Below are 20,864 nucleotides of genomic sequence, written 5' to 3'. Positions count from 1 at the left end.
TAGCCAGGGTCAGAGCCTTTCTTGCTGGTGGTGGGTGGGGAGATCATATCTGGCAACAGCAGAACTCATATCTAAGCCTTTGGGACCCTACAAGGCTCAAAGATGTCGAGGCAACACATGAAATTTTAGTCCTGACAATACCATTCTCACGACTGAAAGTTTCGTGGAGGAACAAAGGAGGAGCAAGTAGTACCTCAGCCATCTACTGAGGAAGGCGCTTTTGGGGTCAGTGTCAGAGCCACTTTTGGGTCTCTGGACCTCTATAAAGATGAGATCAAGCTGGCTGTACACAAGGAACAGCATTAAGTACCAGTGCCTTTATATGGTAGGTTGAGTCAAGGAGCCAGAAACAGGAACCTGTTTTGTCAGAGGCAATAGGGTGTAATGGCTAAGGGGGTGCAGAACTTGGCATACCTGCCTTACATTTGGGCTCTTATCAGATCTGTGGCTTCTGGAAGGTTATTTAATCTCTTTGTACTTCTGTTTCCCTATTAGTAATGTAACGTAACTATCTCGTGGGGTGGTTGAAATGTTGAATGAAATAATACCTGTAAGCGCTTAATAAGTATTAGCTATTATTATTGATTGGGTATATAAGTCACCCAACCAGCTTCTGGAGGTGAGTTAACCAGTGGCCAGTCTTAGCCTAAAGCAGTAGTCAAGGCTGAGGGTATTGTGATATTATCACCTAAATCACACTAGAGGTTCTTCATTTCTCTTGACAAGGTCTTGACATATTTTAAATGGCTACTCAGAAGCTTTGCATTTAGAAGATACAAAGGTGTGTTTTCCATAATGACCGTTTAAAGATTCTCCTGTCTGATGGTATTTATTGGTCTTTCAAAAGCAAAACATATGCCTATTAGATAAGAGGCATTCGATAAATGTTTATTGAATAACTTTTGAAAAATGAGACATTATCACTATCAAAATATGGAAATTCCTCTCTAGCTTCATCCGTAATATTTAGAGGTAAATTGAACAAAAGATTAGTTTTAGTACGGTATGTAGAGGTTGTTCTAGAATGTTCATAGAAAAGGCACTTTGGCATTGCATTCTTTTTTTTTTTTTTTTTTGGCATTGAATTCTAGTCAGAAGAAGGAAACTCATCCTGAAAGCTTCACAGCAGAGCCAGCACATACTGTTTGAGCGCCTGGCATAAGGATACTGCTAGGAAAACCCTTTGAAGCCACTTGGCTTAGTGTGGTGGCAATAGGGAGTAAGAAGTAGAAACAAATATTTATTTTTTTGTAATTGGGCACATTTAATATGGATTAAATATATTTATTTGCTCATTAGCCCCTACTCCATTTCTTTATATCACTTCCCACCTACTTGTTTTGTTGAAATAAATGGTAAAAACACAGAGAACTTGCTTGCATGTCTTTATAATCCCTATTATGCACAGTGGTTTATTTTTTTACATTTAATATGTGTTCAATATTTGTTAGTTGATTAGTTTTCACTGAACCATCAATAATTCTCAGTTGTGTTTGCGATTTTACCCTTGCAAGACAAATTGTTTTAGAAATTCCAAGTGAGTGAATTGGACCAGGTAATCGCTAAGAATTCTTTTAATGCTAATGCTCTATGATGATCAAATCTATCAAGGAGAGACCTTGGTAGGGAAAAAAGAAGTTTTGGAAAAACCTGGGGATTTATTACCCTTATATTGACACGGAAGGAATTCTAGTAGAATAAAATTCCATAGATGAAAATTATATATAATTATTACTGCAAAATCTGATAAATTAGGAAACTGTCTTTGGTGTTACTGAATGTAACCCAATAGGTTCTTTGGCACTGAGTAGCCGAGAGTCTGAGGTTAATAGCACCTGTTCTGTATTCCCTGTTTGATTCCTGGCTCTGCTCCTTAACAGCCATGTTGGCCTAGGACAAGCCACTTCACCTCTGTTTCCTCACCTGTAAAACAACAAAAATAGTAACTACTTTACAGGGTTGTCCTAAAGAGTCAATGAATGAATTGGTATCCATAAAAAGCCCTGAGAATATTGTCTGTCACCCACTATACACGTCCTCATGGTCATTCTTCTTGTTCTTCTCGTAGATACATATATAGCTGACTTCCAAGCCACCTTTCCATGCTTGGTGTCTAGAGACAAAGGAATTCATGGGGAAGTTCCCCCCCTGCCCCACTCAGGATACATATATAAAGCTTTGCTTGAAGTCCTTGAATTTAAAAGCAGCTATTTTTTTTTCAATTCTCATCTTTTAAGAGAGCTTCTCCAAAAAACACACAAAAAACTACTATTCATGCAATTGATGTCAAAAGCCAAGTGAGCACTATTTTACTGAAGAAGTATTTCAGCCATTTCCCTGGAATGGTTTTAAAGCAAGCAATCTACTGCTTGAAAGTGCTGCCTTTGATATCAAATGGTCATTAAAAGTCCCATGACACTTAACTACGGCTTAAAATTATTCATCTCTATCTCTTGGCAAGGGTTCAAATTTGAGATTAAATTCCCTTTAAGTGGCAGAGGCATTCATAGTCCCCCCTGCCTGATGCTTTTAAGTACTTTTGTTTTACTGGAGGAGTACCACCTTCAGATGCTTGTAGATGAAGAGACACTTGTCACTCACAGGCTTAGCACTGAGTCAATCACATTCAGAAAATGCACATGACCCATTGGTTTCTGCTTTCTAATGCATTCTTTCTGTAAGTTGTAAATTGACAAAATTCCTTTGTCATTTTTAAATCACTTAAAGTCTTTATTTTTCTATCTTTCTTTTTAGAATCTCCCCTAAGCACTCTTATCTTAGAAGTTCTTTGAAAAATGTTTTAAAACAATTCCAGAAGTGATGAAGCCCAGAGGACCCATATGGATACAAAGTAATGAAGTAAAATACGATGCTAAAGGTTGATGAGAGAATAAACTGGACTTTACTGTGATGATAAGAACCTGATAAGGTCTGAATGTAATTCTTACGACTTCTAAATTCTTTCAGAGAATCATAGCTAATGTTACAGAAAAATGTTCTAAAGCAGTAACATAAACCAATTCTCATGTACACTCTTAAAACCCTATAAATGCTATCAAGTCTTCAATTGGGATCTCAACTGTAAAGTTTTTGCCTTTTGTACTGTACCTAGATCCCATTTTGCGCAATTTCGATACAAATTCCCATGTACTGAAGACCTTGACTTATAGTCAAATATTTCATCGTACTTCCAGTTGGTGTTCCTCATTTCTTATCTTCTCTGAGCCTCTTCCCACATTCGCTCTTTTTTTCATCAGACCGTTGTTCCATGGAAAGGCCTGGGAGAACGCGGCCCGCGTTTCGTTTTATTTGCTTCCTTGCTCCATGCAGCGCCGCTCTGAGGTCGGCCCCGCGTGGGCCGGCATTGACAGAGGAAAGGCGGGTGCGGCCTGCGGCCGCGCGCAGGGGGCGGGGCGTGGGCGGAACCTGGGGCGGGGCGGAACGTGCAGGGGCGGGGCTTGCCCGCAGAGCGCGGCAGGCGAGCGCGTCTCAGGTTGGCTGTTCCTGGCTGAGCCCGCGGCAACCCAGGCGGCGGCCGTAGCCAGATGCTCGCGGGCTCTGTGGGCTTCAGGCGTTTTCCTCAGTGGTACAGCGCCAACTCTCTCCCGCCGGATAGGGAGACCTGGCGGCGCTCTGCTCGAAAACTCGTATCTCAGCCTCCGAGCTCCTCCGGAGAAAGCCAAGTGCCACCAGGTGAAGCCGGTGTCCCAGAACAGCCCCGGAACCTCTGCCGCCAGATTGCACCTTTTGAGAACCGCGACCGCCGAGCGTTTTCCAGCGCCTGCAACGCAAGGCGCGCGGGGACATTTGGGTCCACTACGTGGGAAGGGGCGACTAGGACACTGATGATGGATGCACAGACCTGGCGCGCGGGATGTTGCTGTCTCCTCCTTCTGGCTCTCGTTGGGTCTACTCGGAGCGAGGGCGTGCAGAGCTGCGAAGAAGTTCGGAAACTTTTCCAGTGGCGCCTGGTGGGAGCTGTCAAGGGGCTGCCGGATTCGCCGCGGGCAGGTAAGGCGCGGCGGGCAGGCTCTGGGCGGCGCGCCAGCGCTGGGCGGCGCGCCGGGGCGAGGGCCGGGGGCGTCCTGAGCTCAGAACCCGCGCTCCTCAGCCTCTGGGGGTGGCCCTTCGTGGGAAGATGACCTTTCAGGCACTCCGGCCGGGCAAGGTGAATCCGGGGGAGGCCTCGGGGAGGGGCGAGGGGGTGGTAAGCTCGGCGTGAACATCCCGAGCGCAGCGCAGCGCAGCTGCGGGGACACCCAGACTACGCCTGCGGCTAAGCCGGGCTCTGGGCGTTTGCCGCCCGCGCTGGTTCCCGTAGTCTCTGCTGGTGCGTTGCGAGAGGTCAGCAAAGCTGGGGCAGCGCGGCCTGTGTTTCTGTTCCGAGTGGGAATTTCACCACTGCCCCGCCGGGGGGCCTCGGTTTGCTGCTGTCTCCGGTGGACCAAGTTGGCTTGGTCGCTCCAAGTTTGCTACTAAAAATACAAACCGGTGTTCGTCTCCTTTGCTGGAGTATGGGACATTGAGAAGGGCAGCCGTCTCCTCTTTAATTAGGACTCGGACCCTGTACACCTGCACTGGCGTGACCCTTAGCTGCTTCTGTGCCCTGGCACCGAGCCCTCCTTGGGGGAACCTGCACTAAGTACCCAGTGTGTCTCTCAGACGACTGGGTAGTGTCGACGCCTGAAAGATGTGACGGCAACAGGCGATCAAAACTGAATGAATCGGGAAGTCACTAAACATGGGTGAGACACATACCAGAGATTGAAGAGGAAAGAATACCTTGAGTGTAGCCAGTGCAGAGTCTGCTTCTTGTAAGGCTGTTTGCCTGCACCTTTACCCCCTGCTCCCCACCCGTATCGCGCAGATTTCCTTCTGCTGCTGGGATTTCCAGTTTACCTTTAGTTTGGAAGATCAGGTCTTAGCTGTCAAATGCAATAGTAGGTGTCTGAAGCTACGATTTTACTGGAGCAATGCACCCTGCCTATGAAGGCAAGACGCAGACGAGTGCCGTGAGTTTATGGGTTGAATAAAGAATTTATGGAGGATGCTTGGTTCTAAAATACGTCCCCTGGCTATGTTTTCAGGGTGAAGCGACTTGCTCTTAGCGCTATGGATGGAACTGTAACTATTTTGCTTTATTGCTTTGCTGTTTGTGAACTCAGTTCTCCCCTCATCCTGCAAGGAAAATCTGGGCATTGGGGAACCCTAAGTCCATTTTAGTTTACATGACCAGTCTTTTATATTTGAAATATTTCAAGTATTTTTTGAATGCCTGTTCAGTACAAGGTGCTTTTTCTATACTACTTGAAACAAAATAGTTGATATTCTCAGCTTAGGGCAGTTCTTTCCTCAAACAATAGTACCCCCTTATAAGCCCATTCTCGTATTTCAGTGCATTCTTTTTATTAAAAAAAAAAAAAAAAGCTAAACCTCAGGTATCAGTAGCTAATACTGCTGAAGTGGGTCTTTGTGTTGGTGGAGGGGGATAGGGCGAAGGCATTGAGCTTATGAAACCGTCACCTGCATTATTAGATTTTGTTCCCCAAATGCCTTAATTTTGGCTGATATGTTCAGGAAACGTTGACAGCTCCCCAGTAAAGGCCTTGATTTCACCGCCCTTCTTAATGTCTCAGTATTCCTGGTACCTGCTGAATGCAACACATTGATTAGCTGTTACATTCCTAGAACTTTGTGTATTTCATGTCTTTTGAAGAGGAAGTTTCTAGAGTATCAATCACTGGCATACCTTGTAACGGGGATGTGAGGGGAAACTGAAGCTGTGCCTTATAGAGAAGGAAATGGTGTCCTTATTTGCATTTGATACATATGACCCCCCCCCCGCCGCCCCTCCCCCCCCACAAAAAAGAGCCAGGATGGCAAGCACCTTCTTTTCTGAGCCATTCTGGATTGTTTCCCCATTGCTAGTACATTTCTTCATCTGTGGCTTAATGAGATGGAGGAATCCTAGCAGTACAGATGCCGGGGGCTGTTCAGGGTTACACTCTTGGGGACATCAGTGTTGCTGGCGGGAAGAAGGGCTAAATTCCTTTCATAATTGCATTAAGAAAAAGTCACATGAAAGTATTATTTTGAATTAGAATCATCTTGATTAAAACCATTCTTGTCTCCAAATTGTTAGCCATTGTTTTATTTGAATAGGTAAATGAAATATTAAACTATTTCTTTTGACATTGCTACTTCTCTCCCGCTATAATAAACTCATTCCCAAACTGAGTAAAGCACACGTACTACATGCTTCATAACTGCTTTTCCTTATTTTTGTATTTATGTATGATCTGTAACGTTTAGCGTGATTGAGTATAACAGCTGGGTATCCGATTTTCTAACAGCGTCCTCAAGCTCAAGAGAAAACAATAGTTAATATAAGTAGTCATTTCCATGTAAGAATACAAATGTTAATATTCCTTGTAATAAATGTGTTTATTTGGCACATGGGCTTTCACTCACTAAAGCTGGTACATTTCAATTTGATACTCGTTTTTTTTGAAAGTTAATCTTTTTTTAGTGCTTTCTTCATTTACTGTCCACAAGTGGTTAATTCCTGAGATGTCCAGCCCAAATGCCATTTTTATAATAATAGCAGGTAGAACAACTTTTTAGTTTCTTCCTATATTTGCGACTTTTACATCTTCTGAAAACTATGTTACCCAATTTGAAATTATCAAAATGGTGAGAACAGCCATTCAAGTTGTTTCTCAGATTCTCCTCACCTTTGTTCTTTACTCTGCTCCAATTCTTTTAAGCCTATTGAGCTCCTAAGGATGTTGGATGAGAAATGTAAAAAAGGAGAGAAGATGTAAATGTGATTAGAATTACAGATTTCCCTGTGTTCTGATTTTATTTCCTAAGTAGTAGTCAAGGTGCCCTTTGCTCTTGTTTATTTTATTCAGAAAAAAAAACCCAAACAAACAAACTTAGTGAAAGTGTCTTTTAAAGGTCCTTTGATTTTCATTTTATTTACTGGGGAGGAGGGATACTGCTTTTACATTGAAATTCTCTTCCCACATGCATTGTTCACACTTGCATTATTTCCCCGTTTTAAGAAGGTATTTCAGAAAGGAGAAGCTTATAAAAAAATCCAAGACTACCTTCAGGTAGTTTATATACCAACTGGTTTTTGAACAGTGGATGTTCATTGGTACAAGGAGTAGTTTGTGAAAGAACTTTTTCTTGGTAACTTTTGGTTATAAATGGGATAATAAAAATAAACTTGATGTGGCAAAATGAAAATTTAATACTACAGGACACTTTAGTGCTGTGTAGTTTTATTTTTTAAACTGCTTTCATCATGATTTAGTCTTATAATTGTTTCAGGCACAGTGTTGATTCCTTTTCACACGCAAGAGAAACAATCTACCTGGTAACCTCAGAGTTTGGAATTATAGACATTGGGTTTCAAAACTTGGATCTCCCACGTGTAGTGGTGGGCCTAGGTTAATTGCTTATCCTTGAACCTCTGTTTTGTCATCTACAAGATGGGAATCTTAGTTTTTTTTTTTTTTTTTTTTTTTAATGTTTATTTATTTATTTTGAGAGAGAGTGAGCGTGAGTGGGGGAGGGGCAGAGAGAGTCCCAAGCAAGCTCAGCACTGTCAGTGCAGAGCCCGACTTGGGGCTTAATCCCATGAACTTTGAGATCATGACCTGAGCCGAAATCATGAGTCTGACGCTTAGCTGACTGAGCCACCCAGGTGCCCTGGGAATCTTAGTTCTTGAAGAGTTGTTGCATACACAGAATGAAATAATGTGTGTGTGTGTGTATAAGATAGCACAACTCCAGGCACATAGGAAGTGCTCACAGAATGTGTTGTTGTCACTACAGTTTTTTAATTTAGTGTCATGATTTTAACTAGACTTGGGCTTTAAGGGTGAAATTTTAGTTTTAGATCTCTATGTAACAGAAGATGTTTTTTATATTAACTAGGTTTTTTTTTGGCCACAAATGAGTATTTCTAAAATTGGGAAATACCTTTGTTTTTTAAATAAGATTATTCAGCTATTTTATATCTATGCTTATTTTTTTTAAGTTTACTTATTTATTTTGAGAGAGAGAGAGAGAGAGAGAGAGAAAGAGAACACACTAGCACACATGTGGCTGGGGGAGGGGCAGAGAGAGAGAGGGAGAGAGAATCCCAAGCAGCAGGGCTCCATTGGTAAGATCAGGACCAGAACTGAACTCAAGAGCCAGACACCTAATGGACTGAGCCACCCGGGCACCCTAGGAAATATATTTCTATTCAAAATGGTATTTATTAGATTATAGTGACTCTCTTGTTTCTTCTCATGAGCTAATGGAAGCTCTAAGAAAGAAACCTATCTGAAATGATTTTTATTATGTTATGGAAAACATATCTATATCTATGTATCTATATATCTGTATTTGTATCTATATATTTCCATGAACTAATGGAAAGTCTAGGAAACAAAACTATGCTACTGCTGGCTGCAGCACCCCACAGCCACGGCCTCCACTACCACGGCCACGGCTCTGCTGTCTGTAATTCAGGGAGGTGAAGTAGTGCACACAGGATGGTTTAAGGATGTATATACTAGATGGCTGGTGGCCATAGTCACTCATGGACAGTAATCTGAAATTAAGACTTGTATCTCATGAATTTAACCTTTTTTTGCTGCTTGAACAACATAGTTGTGTTGATAAGATTTCCAAAGCCATAGAAGGAACCCAGGCTCTGATGTTGGGGCAGATTATTAATATCAGGATCGCCCCGTGTTGAAGCCCATTCACCAAAACCCACCAGAAACCACCCTGTACTCAAACAAATTTGGCTCATTTTGCTTGCTGCAGCAAGGACTATCACTCATTGTAGGAATCGTGGGTGTCATGGGTAAAGGGCAGCCAGGAAGGGGCTTTTTCTAAGATTTGAGCTTGTGCTGGGTGATCTCATGGATGGTTTAATGGAGCGGGGCAGTTCAGGAGTTGGGTGTCTTGATAACTTGCTTAGGCGTTGGGAAGATGAAGGTGGGGGTAGTCGCCATGATTGAAGAAGCAGCAGTCAGTCTTGTTGATCAAAAGAGGGGGATGTTCAGTCATTTGTGAGGCTGCAGAGTGTCCCTGTGTCTCTGCTTCTCCACCACAGGTCTCAGGTGGCCCTGTCTCATCACTGCGGGGTGATTCTGTTCATGTTGTCTGTGTTGGCTTGTAAACATGAACTTAGTTCAAGTGTTAGGGCGGCTTGTCACTTTCTCCTCTGCAAAATCTAGTGTATGCTTTGATGGTCATGAGAATCACGTGTTTCATGTTTATCTGGGCCTTTAGTGAAGCATAATGGTAGGACAGTGAGTCTGAGTTTCTACTTTAAGGCCACAGAGAATGACTGTGCACTAGGGGCTTGAATTGTGCTAATCACACCGTTGTTCGTCATAGTCCTCTTACCAGAAAATGTAAGTGTGTGTGTCCCCATCCTTCCTGCCACATTTTAAGTTCCTTTCTGCCAAGTGTCCAACATCCTGTATTTGTATAATTGGCTTTAGGAGGGGCTCAGTTTGGAGAACTTAAGAATAACATTTTATAATTTTTCTATCCTCCCCCATCCACTTTCCAGCTTGTCAAGACTTTCTGGAATATGGATTTTTATCTTGTGTGTGTGTGGGTGTGTGTGTGTGTGTGTGTGTGTGTGTGTGTGTGTGTGTGTAATTTACTTTCTATGTTTGGTAAAAGCACCGTCTAAGTCTATAACATTTGTTTTTGTTATTAATTGGTATAACACCAAAAGGAAAATTCCAGCAGATGCCTCTCCTAAGCAGAAATGATGCATAAATCAGTGGCCTCTCAGTATAACTTGAAGAAACCATAAACCTGTTTTGGTAAAAATGGGGTCATGAGAGACTTTGGTCATATCCTTTATTGCAACAGATTGTCTGTGGGTGTGATATCTGACCTACTTGGTTAAGTAACAATAGCTTTACTTTTAGTAGAGAATAGTCATTTTCCATATCTACCTTTCTCTTGTAAAAACCTGACCTTCAGCTAGAAGAAAAGACAATAGCAATTGTGTCCTCAGTTCTTCCTCTTTTCAGCTTTAGAAATTTCAAATTTCACTAATGTCTCTGTTAAAACCATCCTAAATTGATTAGTTATTCTTCTATGAATCACAATAAATAGGACGGCTTTTTTTTTTAAAGTTTATTTATTTATTTATTTAGAGAGAGTGAGCATGCACGCAGGGGGAGGGGCAGAGAGAGAGAATCCCAAGCTGACTCTGAAGATAGTGGTTTGAACTCATGAAGTGCAAGATCATGACCTGAGCTAAAATCAAGAGTTGAACACTTTTAAAAAAAAAAAAAAATTTTTTTTAACGTTTATTTATTTTTGAGACAGAGAGAGACAGAGCATTAATGGGGGAGGGTCAGAGAGAGAGGGAGACACAGAATCTGAAACAGGCTTCAGGCTCTGAGCGGTCAGCACAGAGCCCGACGCGGGACTCGAACTCATGGACTGTGAGATCATGACCTGAGCCGAAGTCGGACGCCCAACCAACTGAGCCACCCAGGTGCCCCAAGAGTTGAACACTTAACCGACTGAGCCACCCAGGTGCCCCGATAGGACAGCTTTTTAAAAAAGTTATTATATTCTATTCTTTTAAAATTATTTATTTTATTTTTATTCCAATGTAGTTAACATACAGTGTTGTATTAGTTTCAGATGTGCAATGTAACAATTCAACAATTCCATGTATTACTCAGCGCTCACCAAGATAGTGTTCTCTTAGTCTCCACCTCCCCTTTGGTAACCATCAGTTTGTTCTTTATAGTTAAGAGTCTGGATCTCATGGGTGGCTCAGTTGGTTGAGCATCTGACTCTTGATTTTGGCTCAGGTCATGATCCCAGGGTTGTGGGATCAAGCCCCATGTTGGGCTCTGTGCTGAGTATGGAGCTTGTCGGGATTCTCTGTCTCTCCCTTTGCTCCCTCTCCTGTACCCTGTCTCTATAAAAAAAAAAAAAAAAAAAGTTTGTTTCTTGGTTTCTCTCTCTTTTTTTTCCTTTGCTCCTTTGTTTCTTAAATTCCACATAAGAGGGAAATCATATGGTATTTGTCTTTCTCTGACTTGCTTATTTCACTTAGCATAATACCCTGTAGCTCCATCCATGTTGTTGCAAATGGTAAGATTTCATTCATTTTTTGGCTGAATAATATTCCATTGTGTGTGTGTGTGTGTGTGTGTATTACACGTACACACACACACACATGCATTCCCTATATATATACCACTTCTTATCCATTCATCTGTTGATGAACACTTAGGCTTCCATAGTTTGGCTCTTGTAAATAATGCTGTAATAAACATAGGGATGACATATCCCTTTGAGTAGTATTTTTGTATTCTTTGGGTAAATACCCAGTAGTGCAATTACTGGATCATAGATAGTTCTATTTTTTATTTTTTGGGGAACCACCACCCTGTTTTCCATTGAGGCTGCACCAGTTTGCATTCCCACCAATAGTGTAGGAGGGCTCCTTTTTCTCCACATCCTTGCCAACACTTATTGTTTCTTTTAAAAATTAATTTAAATATTTAAATTTTTTAATTTTAATTTTTTAAAATGTTTATTCATTTTTGAGAGAGAGAGAGAAAGAATGTGAGTAGGGGAGGGGCAGAGAGAGAGGGAGACACAGAATCTGAAGCAGGCTCCAGGCTGTCAACACAGAGCCCAACGGGGGGGGCTCGTACTCACAAACTGTGAGATCATGACCTGAGCTGAAGTCAGATGCTCAACTGACTGAGCCACCCAGGCACCCCACTTTTTTATTGAACTATAATTGACACACAATATCCTGTTAGTTTCAGGTGTACATCATAATGATTTGGTATTTTTATATATTATGAAATGATCCCCACAATAAGTCTAGTTACCATCTGTGACCATACAAAATTATTACATTAGTATTGACTGTATTCCCTATGTTGTACATTACATCCCCATGACTTATTTATTTTATAGTTGAAGAATCTGAATCCCCTTTACCTCTTTCATCCATCCCCCAACTCCTCCCCACTCTTGTAACCAACAGTTTGTTTCCTATATGCATGAGTCTGCATTCTGTTTGTTTTGTCTGTTTGTTTGTTTTGTTTTTTAAATTTCACATATATTTGAAATCATATAGTGTTTGTCTTTCTCTGACTTATTTCACTTAGCATAATCCCCTCTAGGTCTTTGATTAGCCGTATCAAGTTCCCATATGGCCGTTAAGTAAGTTGAATGTATAATACACTTTTATAGAGAGAGAATGAGATTTTGCACTTTCATGTTTTTATGAAAGAATGCACATTCTCTTGAAAATTCAAAATACTGAAAAATACATAGAGAGCAAAATTTGCCCTCCAGAAATAACCACCAATAACCTTTTGTATTACCCTTTTAAACACCCTCATCAGCCATCTGCTCTGGATATAAATATTTTTAAGAGATTTTTGTAAATGTTTATTTATTTATTTTTGAGAGGGTGCAAGGTGGGGGGAGCAGAGAGGGAAGGGGACAGAGGATCTGAAGCAGGCTCCATGATGACAGCAGTGAGCTCTATGTGGGGCTCAAACTCACAAACCTCGAGATCATGACCTGTACTCCACACTTATCCGAGGTGCCCCATTGTATAAATATTTTTTGAAAGAATGTAGAATCACTTTATTTTTCTTAGTTACCATTGTAAGCATATCAGTACTTCCCATGCCCTTAAACATCTTTCTAAATATGTACTTTTTTTAGTGACAGTATAGTATTGCACTGTACCATAAATTGAATTCTCCCTTGTTGTAAATATAGGTTTCCGATATTCACCACCATAAAGTCACATGGCTAAAGACATGAAAAGTAAATGTGACAAACTCTTACCCCCCCTATGGCTTTGTATCTCATCTACATTCATTCTGATTAAGGTTGTTCATTGTCAACACCACTAACATTTGGGGCTGGATAATTCTTTGTTGTGTGGGGAATTGGGGACAGTCCTGTATGTTGTGGGTTGTTTAGAAGCTTTCCTGACCTTCACCCTCTAGATGCCAGTAGCAACGTCCTCCCCCTCTCCCCACAAGTTGTGACACTCCAAAATGTTTCTAGACATTGCCAAATGTCCCACAGAAGGCAAAATCATCCTAGTTGAGAACCATTGGAATAAACTGTCCAACCTATGGCTTCTTCACGCACATATGTTATATAGCTGGCCAGTTCAGGTTTCTGCTGAAAAGTCAACTCTTTGGAGAGGTTTTTCTCAAGGTTCACTGAACTATGTTCCCCCAGTTATTATTGTAGAACTCCTTTTGTTTCTTTCATGGCGCTATATATTTTTTCTTTATTCTGTACTGTTGCTCTATCACTGCTAGGTTGTGTGTGTGTGAAGAGAATAGAGAACATGTCTACAAAGGCCAGGTTCATGGGCATCTGACCTTTGCAGTCACACAGGGTCCCGCTCTCAGAAGGGCCCCCTGCTTGGTTCAATGTTCTGCTCTTGCCATCTTGAAGTTTGAACAAAGGCTCTTGTATTCTAATTTTGCGGGGGCCCCGTAAATGATGATAGCCAGTACTGTTGGGTGTCTTATTCAGTGAAGAATATCTGGTGCCTAGAACAGTGCCTGACATGGAACAAGAATTGAAATAGTTGTTGAATAAATCGCTACATCCTTTGAACCTCTCTTATTCTTTTTTCTTCTTTACGTTTATTTATTTATTTTTGGGGCGGGAGAGAGAAAAAGAGAGAGAGAGAGAGAGAGAGAGAGAGAGAGAGAGAGAGAATCCCAAGCAGGCTCCATGCTGTGAGCACAGAGTTGGACTTGGGGCTCGATCCCACAACCTGTGAGATCATGACCTGAGCCGAAATCAAGAGTCACATGCTTACTTGACTGAGCCACCCAGGTGCCTCAAACCTGTCTTCTGATTCTTAAGTTAAACTCTAGAAGTCAGTCCACAGATGGATGGTCAGTCCATCCAAGATTCCGCTATCTCTATATAATGATATTTATGAAGTTTTCTGGTGTTGTGTAAATGGGTTAAAGATTGACCCCTGTGTTTTTTACTTCATCACATCAGATTGGAACCATCAGCCCAAGGCCCTCCAGTGCCAAACTCAAAATTTTACATATCCATTTGCTTTAAATAGAGCTCAGATAAGCATATTTTTAGTCCATTAGAGCTTGCTTGTTTTGCATACTCCACAAAACTGCACCCAACATCTGCTAGCCACAGCTAAAATAAACTCGGGGGCTGTAACAGACCCCAAGCCACTGCTGCCCTTTGAAACTCTCTGACTCAGAGACTTCCCATTTGCTGCTGTGTAGTATCACAGAGCTATGTGAGCCCCTTCTCCTGTTCCCCTCTCTCCTGGGAGTTCCCTTGCCCCCTTCTGCTTCTGGGTGGTAGCCCTGCTCTGCTGTCTCTGGAAGTCTTGTACTGTGAGGGACATCCCTTCACATGCAGAGATTCAAAGTGCCACTCAGTGTCTACTACTATCATCTGGAGGTCCTGCCTTTGAATCAATCAGCCCTGAAATCCTCAAACACACCATGTACAGATCAATACTTAGTTATTTCTAATGTAAGAGAGGGACACAAAGCAGTAATACCAATTTTAAGTATATTCCTCTGCTAGACTATAGGCTATTTGAGAGTGAGATCTGTGATTGATGTATCTTAATGTTCTGTGATTAGCCTAAAATTCATAAATAAATTTTGACTTGTAGAATTAATCTCATATGTGTACTTACATACCAGACTCAATTCATTGTGTTTACTTACGTGTTCTATACTTAATGTTAATAGAATGAGAAATGTAGAAGGTGAAGTTTTTAAAAAATATACTGACCTGGGCTCAGTTGGGTTGTTGATTAAGTTATTTTCGAGGAGTTAATATTTTCTTATGTACCTCTGCCATAACTTTCTATAAAGTGACCCAGCCCTTTTAAATTTAAATTTAAAGGAGTTTTTATTTGCATTCTCCAACATTTTTGAAAACAGAGTAAATGATTGCCAAACAAATGTCCAGAAGAAGGTTTCCTCAAATGTCCTGCAAAGAAGGGAAGATTATTTAATATTTAAGGGATTAATTTACACAGTTTTTATATCATGTAGACAGTGACTGATCTGACTTAGAGCGTTAACTCATCTATTTTTGGGAGAATGGAGAAAAATAAATGTGCCTAAATATAATTTATATTTGACTCTGGATTGGTTGGTTTGTGTTTCATTTAACTTCTTTCTCTTTCTTCTTTCTGTTTTTTTGTTTGTTTGTTTGTTTTCCTTTCTGTGAGGAATTAATAGTAAGGAACTAGAAAATGATTTCAGTTTTTCTATCTCCCACCCTCCCACCCTTGTTAATTCCATGTTGGCAGTAAAGCACATCTCACTTGTCTGTGGAATTATTCCTGAGCTGGGAAGATTGTTTATTAAAAGATCCCAGCTTGGGGTCCAGACTCCATGCAGACCAAGTAGAGAGACCATAGCCTTTCAGAACAAGCAAACGAATAATTGCTGCTAAACCACAAAACCATATGTGGTAGCAGGTATAATCTGTCTCCAAAGTATTTCCAACAATTCCTGTTTTAGAAATACCTAGTCGTTAGATCTCTTTTACTATCTTAGAAAAAAAATTTTTTCTGTATCAAGTGTAGTTTGTTATTTATTTAGGATGTGTCACAAGAGGTATTAGGAAATTGTACCTAAATAGAAGGATTATTTAAGTCATTGCTAATGAGACATGCACATTTTGGTATGGTTCAGCTGTGAACTTAAATATGTTTCAAATGCAGTCATATTTAGAACCTAGTAAACATTTCTTATTTTATAATTTGTTTATTACTCTTATTAGGGTAATGGGTTTGAATTACTAGTTTTCTTCTCCTTCTGTGCTGTGATAACCACATTTATTTTAGCTTTTATAAATCTTTATAGGCAATATAATTAATCTTTGCAGCTATCTTTTTAGAGCTCATAGGCTTTTCTTTTCTTTGTCTTACAGTTTCAAGGGACATTAGTTCACGATTTCTTCAATATTCTTTTTGGGAGAGGGTAAGAACTGAGAAGGAGTCCGATAACATGCACAGACTTTGCCTTCAGTTGATCAAAGGAATGTAAACATTTCTGGATGTCCTTGTTCATTACATATATATTCTTTAAATGGAATATTATCAATATTAAATTACCTGTTCAGATTTATTTACTTTTTGAACAACTCTCTTATTTAGTAAGGTTGTAGCAAGTTACATTTGGCTCATTTTCTTTTGATCATTGAAAATGTCTGTGTTTAATGAGCTGAAACTGAAGTAGGTCAATAAAATGAAGAGATTAACGGTCTGTTCTCACCAGGCTTAGAATACATTCCACTCTGGGGGGAAAAGTCATTTTTAACAAAGTTTTTTTTTTTTTTTTTTTTTTTTTATCAACTTAAAAGGTAAAGGAAATAGGAATAACATTGAAAGAGTGAGGAATTCATGAGCATGAGCTATTTGTCAGGTAAAAGGTATGAGGATACCTTTTGTATAGTTAAGAGCTTTAGTTACAAAACAAAACTACATTTTACTTAAAAAAGGTGTTTGTTTATTTTGAGAGAGAGAGAGAGAAAGTGAGTTTGGGGGAGGGGCAGAGAGAGAGAGGGAGAGAGAGAATCTCAAGCAGGCTCTGCACCATCAGCACAGATTGTGGGCTCAATCTCCTGAACAGTGAGATCATGACCTGAGCCGAAATTAAAAGTTGAACGCTTAACCAACTGAACCACCCAGGCACCTCTTCTTTTTACTTTTATAAGTTTAGGGGCACAAATAAGCTTCAGGTTATTAACTATTTAATATTCTACTCATCTTTGGAGATGTCTTAATGCAAAACAAGGAAAAATAGTTGGTATGACAAAGCATTGAAATGTTGGCATGGGAAAAACAAACAGGAAAAAACAGACATTTTAACTTATAATTTATCCCATATTACTGTCACATATCTTAGTGAATAACAATGAACTTTCAGTTTTGAAATAAATTAGTCTTGACTCTATCACTTATTAGCTATGGGACCTTTAGCAAACAACTCAACTTCTCAGAAAATGGTTTTCCTTCCCTTTCAGTGGGTTTTGAGGGCCACATGGTATGGGGAAAAAACTAAACAGTACTAGTCTGTACAAAATGCTACATAGCTAATTTTATTACAGATATTCTTTTTTGAGACATTTAAGTAATTCTTTATGCTGGATCAGGGAACAGGCAAAGAAATCATAATAGAAATCCCTTTCTCTTCATGGTAATAAAATTACCAAACTGTCAAATATTTTTCTGCCCTCACTCATGCTCATAGTATTAATCTTGTATTCTTGGAGACATAGTCTATGTTTTCCTTCCTTATTTTAGCTAATAAATTATTATTTATACTTTAATCCTACAGTGAAATCGGGTTTATTCCTGTTATGTAGTTTAAGAGCAAAAGACTAGTCTTTTACAAACCATTGTCATTTAAATTAATTGAATTAAGATTAAGAGGAAAGTACTTTTCCTGGATGTATGCTGAGTGAATGTGAACAGGGGTAGTTTCTACCATATATAATTGACTTCAACAAGTAAGTAGGAGTTCATTCTTTGCTGCGTTTTATCACATTTTTGCTTGTCGTAGTTCCGGTGGGTCTTTGTGTGTCCCTGTGTTGGGCGTAGGTTTTCTGCCATGTGAAAGACACAAAGGTACAGTGTGCTGGCATGTGTCTGTCCCTTCAGGTAGACGCCCCACTCTGCTTTGTGTCTGGATGAATTCTTGCCTCTGGCAGTCCGTGGGAAGGAATGCCTGGGGAGACACCCGGCAGGTGGGCTGTGGCCGTCTCACCTTGCAGAGTCACTGCAGACTGCCTGCGTCCCTTTATCTAAGCACACAGCTCATAACTCTCTTGGGATTCTGGCAAATAACGTTATTGTCCTGCCCCCTAAGAGGCAGTACCAGCTTCTCCACAGTTACTAGCTAGGGAGAACCGCAGTATCTCTTACAGTCTTCCTATACCCTCCCCTTTACAAATATTTTCTTAAATAATCCTATTTGACATTACCAATCTATCTCCTTACAGGATCCTATATGACAAAACTTTATATACTTTAAATATTTAAGCCTAGAGCTTTCAGAGGATATTTGATTTGTAATTAAAACATGTAGAAACATAAATCTGTTCTGGAGTTAATTTATAAATGTTTTTGGAAGTTCCAATCAGTGATGATTTCTCCGCTCACATTCAGTTGCCTTGTGATCAGGCTTTTATTAATTGTTTCTTTCCCTCCCTTCACCTCTTTTATGAGGAATGTTGGTGGTGCTGAACTCTTTAGGGTTCAGTTAGAAATGTGACTGAATTGATAACACCCCATATTAACACTTAATTTTTAAAATTCCAGCCCAGTCCACCAACTCAATCAGTTTCCAGATTCTCTAGATTCTCCTTCACAAACGCCCCTATAATTTCTCTATCCACCCTTGTGGCCACTACCGTGCTTTTATCTAGTGCCTTTTCATGTCTGGATCACCCAGTTGGCTGACATTGGCTCCTGGTTCATAGCAGTCCACTTCCCAATTGCTTTCCAACTGATTTCCCACTAAAACTCAAATCTGATCTTTAGGTTTTTGTTTGTTTGTTTGTTTGTTTGTTTTTTTACTTTATTTATTTTGAGAGAGAAAGAGAAAGTGTGTGAGTGAGTGGGGGAGAGGCAGAGAGACAGAGAAAGACAGAGGGAGAGAGAGAATCCCAAGCAGGCTCTGGGCAGAGCCTAATGCGGGGCTCAATCTCACAAACCATGAGATCCTGACCGGAGCCAAAATCAAGAATCAGATGCTTAACTGACTGAGTCACCCAGGTGCCCCTCATCTTTATTTCTTGTGTTAAATCCTTCAGTGATTTCCCTTTGCCTTTCTTAAAAAAAAAGAAAGAAAGAAAGAAACATTACATTTGAATATATAACCTGTGTGTGTAATCAAAAAAATAAACATCATAGGGAAATAAATGGGGTAAAAAAAACCCTATGGCATTTCATTTCTAATGCACAGCTACAGAAAGGTTAGCATCCTTAATCACAAATGAGCTCTTATAAATTGGTAACAAAGACACTAATATTTCCAGGGAAATGAAAAAAGAACATAAAGAGGAAATTCAAATGATATAAATGACTAATAAGGATATGGGCGATGCTTGAGCTCAACATTAACAAAGGAAAACTAATTTCTTATGAATATCACATTGTCAAAATTAAAAATAGTGACATCTAATGCTCCTGTGATTGGAGGAAATAGCGTACTCTCATCTACAAATACTGAGCAGGAAGACTGATGAAGACTGGCTCTACATTCAGGGCGAATTCTGCAGTTATCACTCAAAATTTGAATTTTGGTTGCCCTTTGCCTGGCGATTCCAATTTATAGGAAAGTATTCCTACAAACCAATTGGATATATTTAAATATATATATACATATATATATATTATAATATATTATATATGTATATTTTCATTGCACAGAAAAAACTTGCAGGTAATGTAAATGTCTGTTAATATCTATTGAATGATAAATTATGGATAACCATGTGGACACTTAAACCAGGAGAGGAAGGCTATCCAACCAACATTAGGACAAATGACTTACAGCATTTATGAAAGGAAAAAGCAAACTATAGCCTGATGTGCCTGCAGCCTCCAAAATACATATATATATTTGAGTATCACTTTGTGTATGAATGTACCCCAAAACAAAGTACACAAAGTGCCAGCAATAGTAGATAACCTTGAGTAAAATTAGGGGGAAAACAGAGGCACGGAGGTATGGCTGAGAGGGAACACCAGGTCTGTGCTCAGCTGGGGGCTGGGCAGGTTACCAGGGGGTGAGCGGTCTGAGAGGATTCCCTGCTTGCCAGCGGGCCTGTGACTGTTTCATGGGTGCTGACAGAAGCCAAGAGACTCACGGAGCAGCAAGTAAGCAGCATGAGCGTGACGATGGTCACCCTGCTCCTCCGGGGGTTCGACATGGACGCCCGCACATGTTGCACCACAGGGGAGGACTGTGGGTCATGGAGGGCAAGAGGCTTTCCAAATTCTAGAGCAAGCTGAACCGATCCTGCTCTTTGCCCTGGGAGAAGACTGTCTCTCGAGGCTGTTAGTTGCAAACACAACCCTGAGAAATGGCCCAGGTAAAGGGTAGTCGGGGCCTTGCAGTTTTGGCATACTCAGTAAAAACACACAGGACGTCAGGAAAGGTGGATTACCTCTCCCAACAGGGAGGCAAGTTAGGAGAGAGTGGAGATCAAGAGACTGAAACTAGAAAAGCAGGCAGGAATTCTATCACTGAGAAATTTAAATGCAATATGTGGGAGTTTGAGCTTTTGCCGTAAGCATTGGGAAGATGTTCTAAGATGTGTATCAAACACTGCTGGGATTGTGTGTATAAATTGAACAGCTTTCCTAGGACCTTCTCCTTTTCCTTCGCCCATCTAGCTCATCCTTATAATTAGTACAAACACTGCCAATTCTATCAGGTGATCCTCTTCCTGGAGTTTTTTAATTTGGAACCAAGAGAGTTGGGTCAGTTTCTCCCTTTGGAGGGAAGATATATGGCAGTCATATTTTCTGCTATCTGAAGAAGGCTGCTGTGCAGCAGGAAAAAACTAAAGCCACAGAGTAAGAGATTTGTAAACATTCTAGTCTTGATTTTCCTTTCTTTAGCCCATCTTGTTCCCTGCCCCTCCTTTGTCTTCAGTGTCCTTTGGAATGTCTCAATATGCTTCCAATGCATTCCTGTTTCAGTTTAGGACAGTTTTAGTTAGGCTTCTTGAATCTTGAATCTGAAAGTGTGAACTAGTTTAGAAGGGTAGTGTTCTCAGATTTCTCTCTAGGAACA

The 20,864-nt window shown here is 40.4% G+C and overlaps 1 protein-coding gene across 1 annotated transcript in view; it reads left to right on the top strand.

The window, feature by feature from the left end:
• The first annotated feature begins 3,509 nt into the window (after positions 1-3,509).
• GPC5 (glypican 5) overlaps positions 3,510-20,864 on the top strand; it is a 1,436,730-nt gene continuing 1,419,375 nt past the window's right edge. The window contains exon 1 of the mRNA XM_086709551.1: positions 3,510-4,011. Within this exon, the coding sequence (XP_086565677.1) occupies positions 3,546-4,011 (466 nt within the window). The 5' untranslated portion in view covers positions 3,510-3,545. The remainder of the gene's footprint in view (positions 4,012-20,864) is intronic.

This window comes from Puma concolor, chromosome A1, assembly GCF_028749965.1.
Source record: "Puma concolor isolate L17-30 chromosome A1, mPumCon1.1.hap2, whole genome shotgun sequence".
Taxonomy (NCBI): domain Eukaryota; kingdom Metazoa; phylum Chordata; class Mammalia; order Carnivora; family Felidae; genus Puma; species Puma concolor.
The sequence above is the reverse complement of the archived record's forward strand: the minus strand, read 5'-3'. Positions and strand labels throughout refer to the sequence as shown.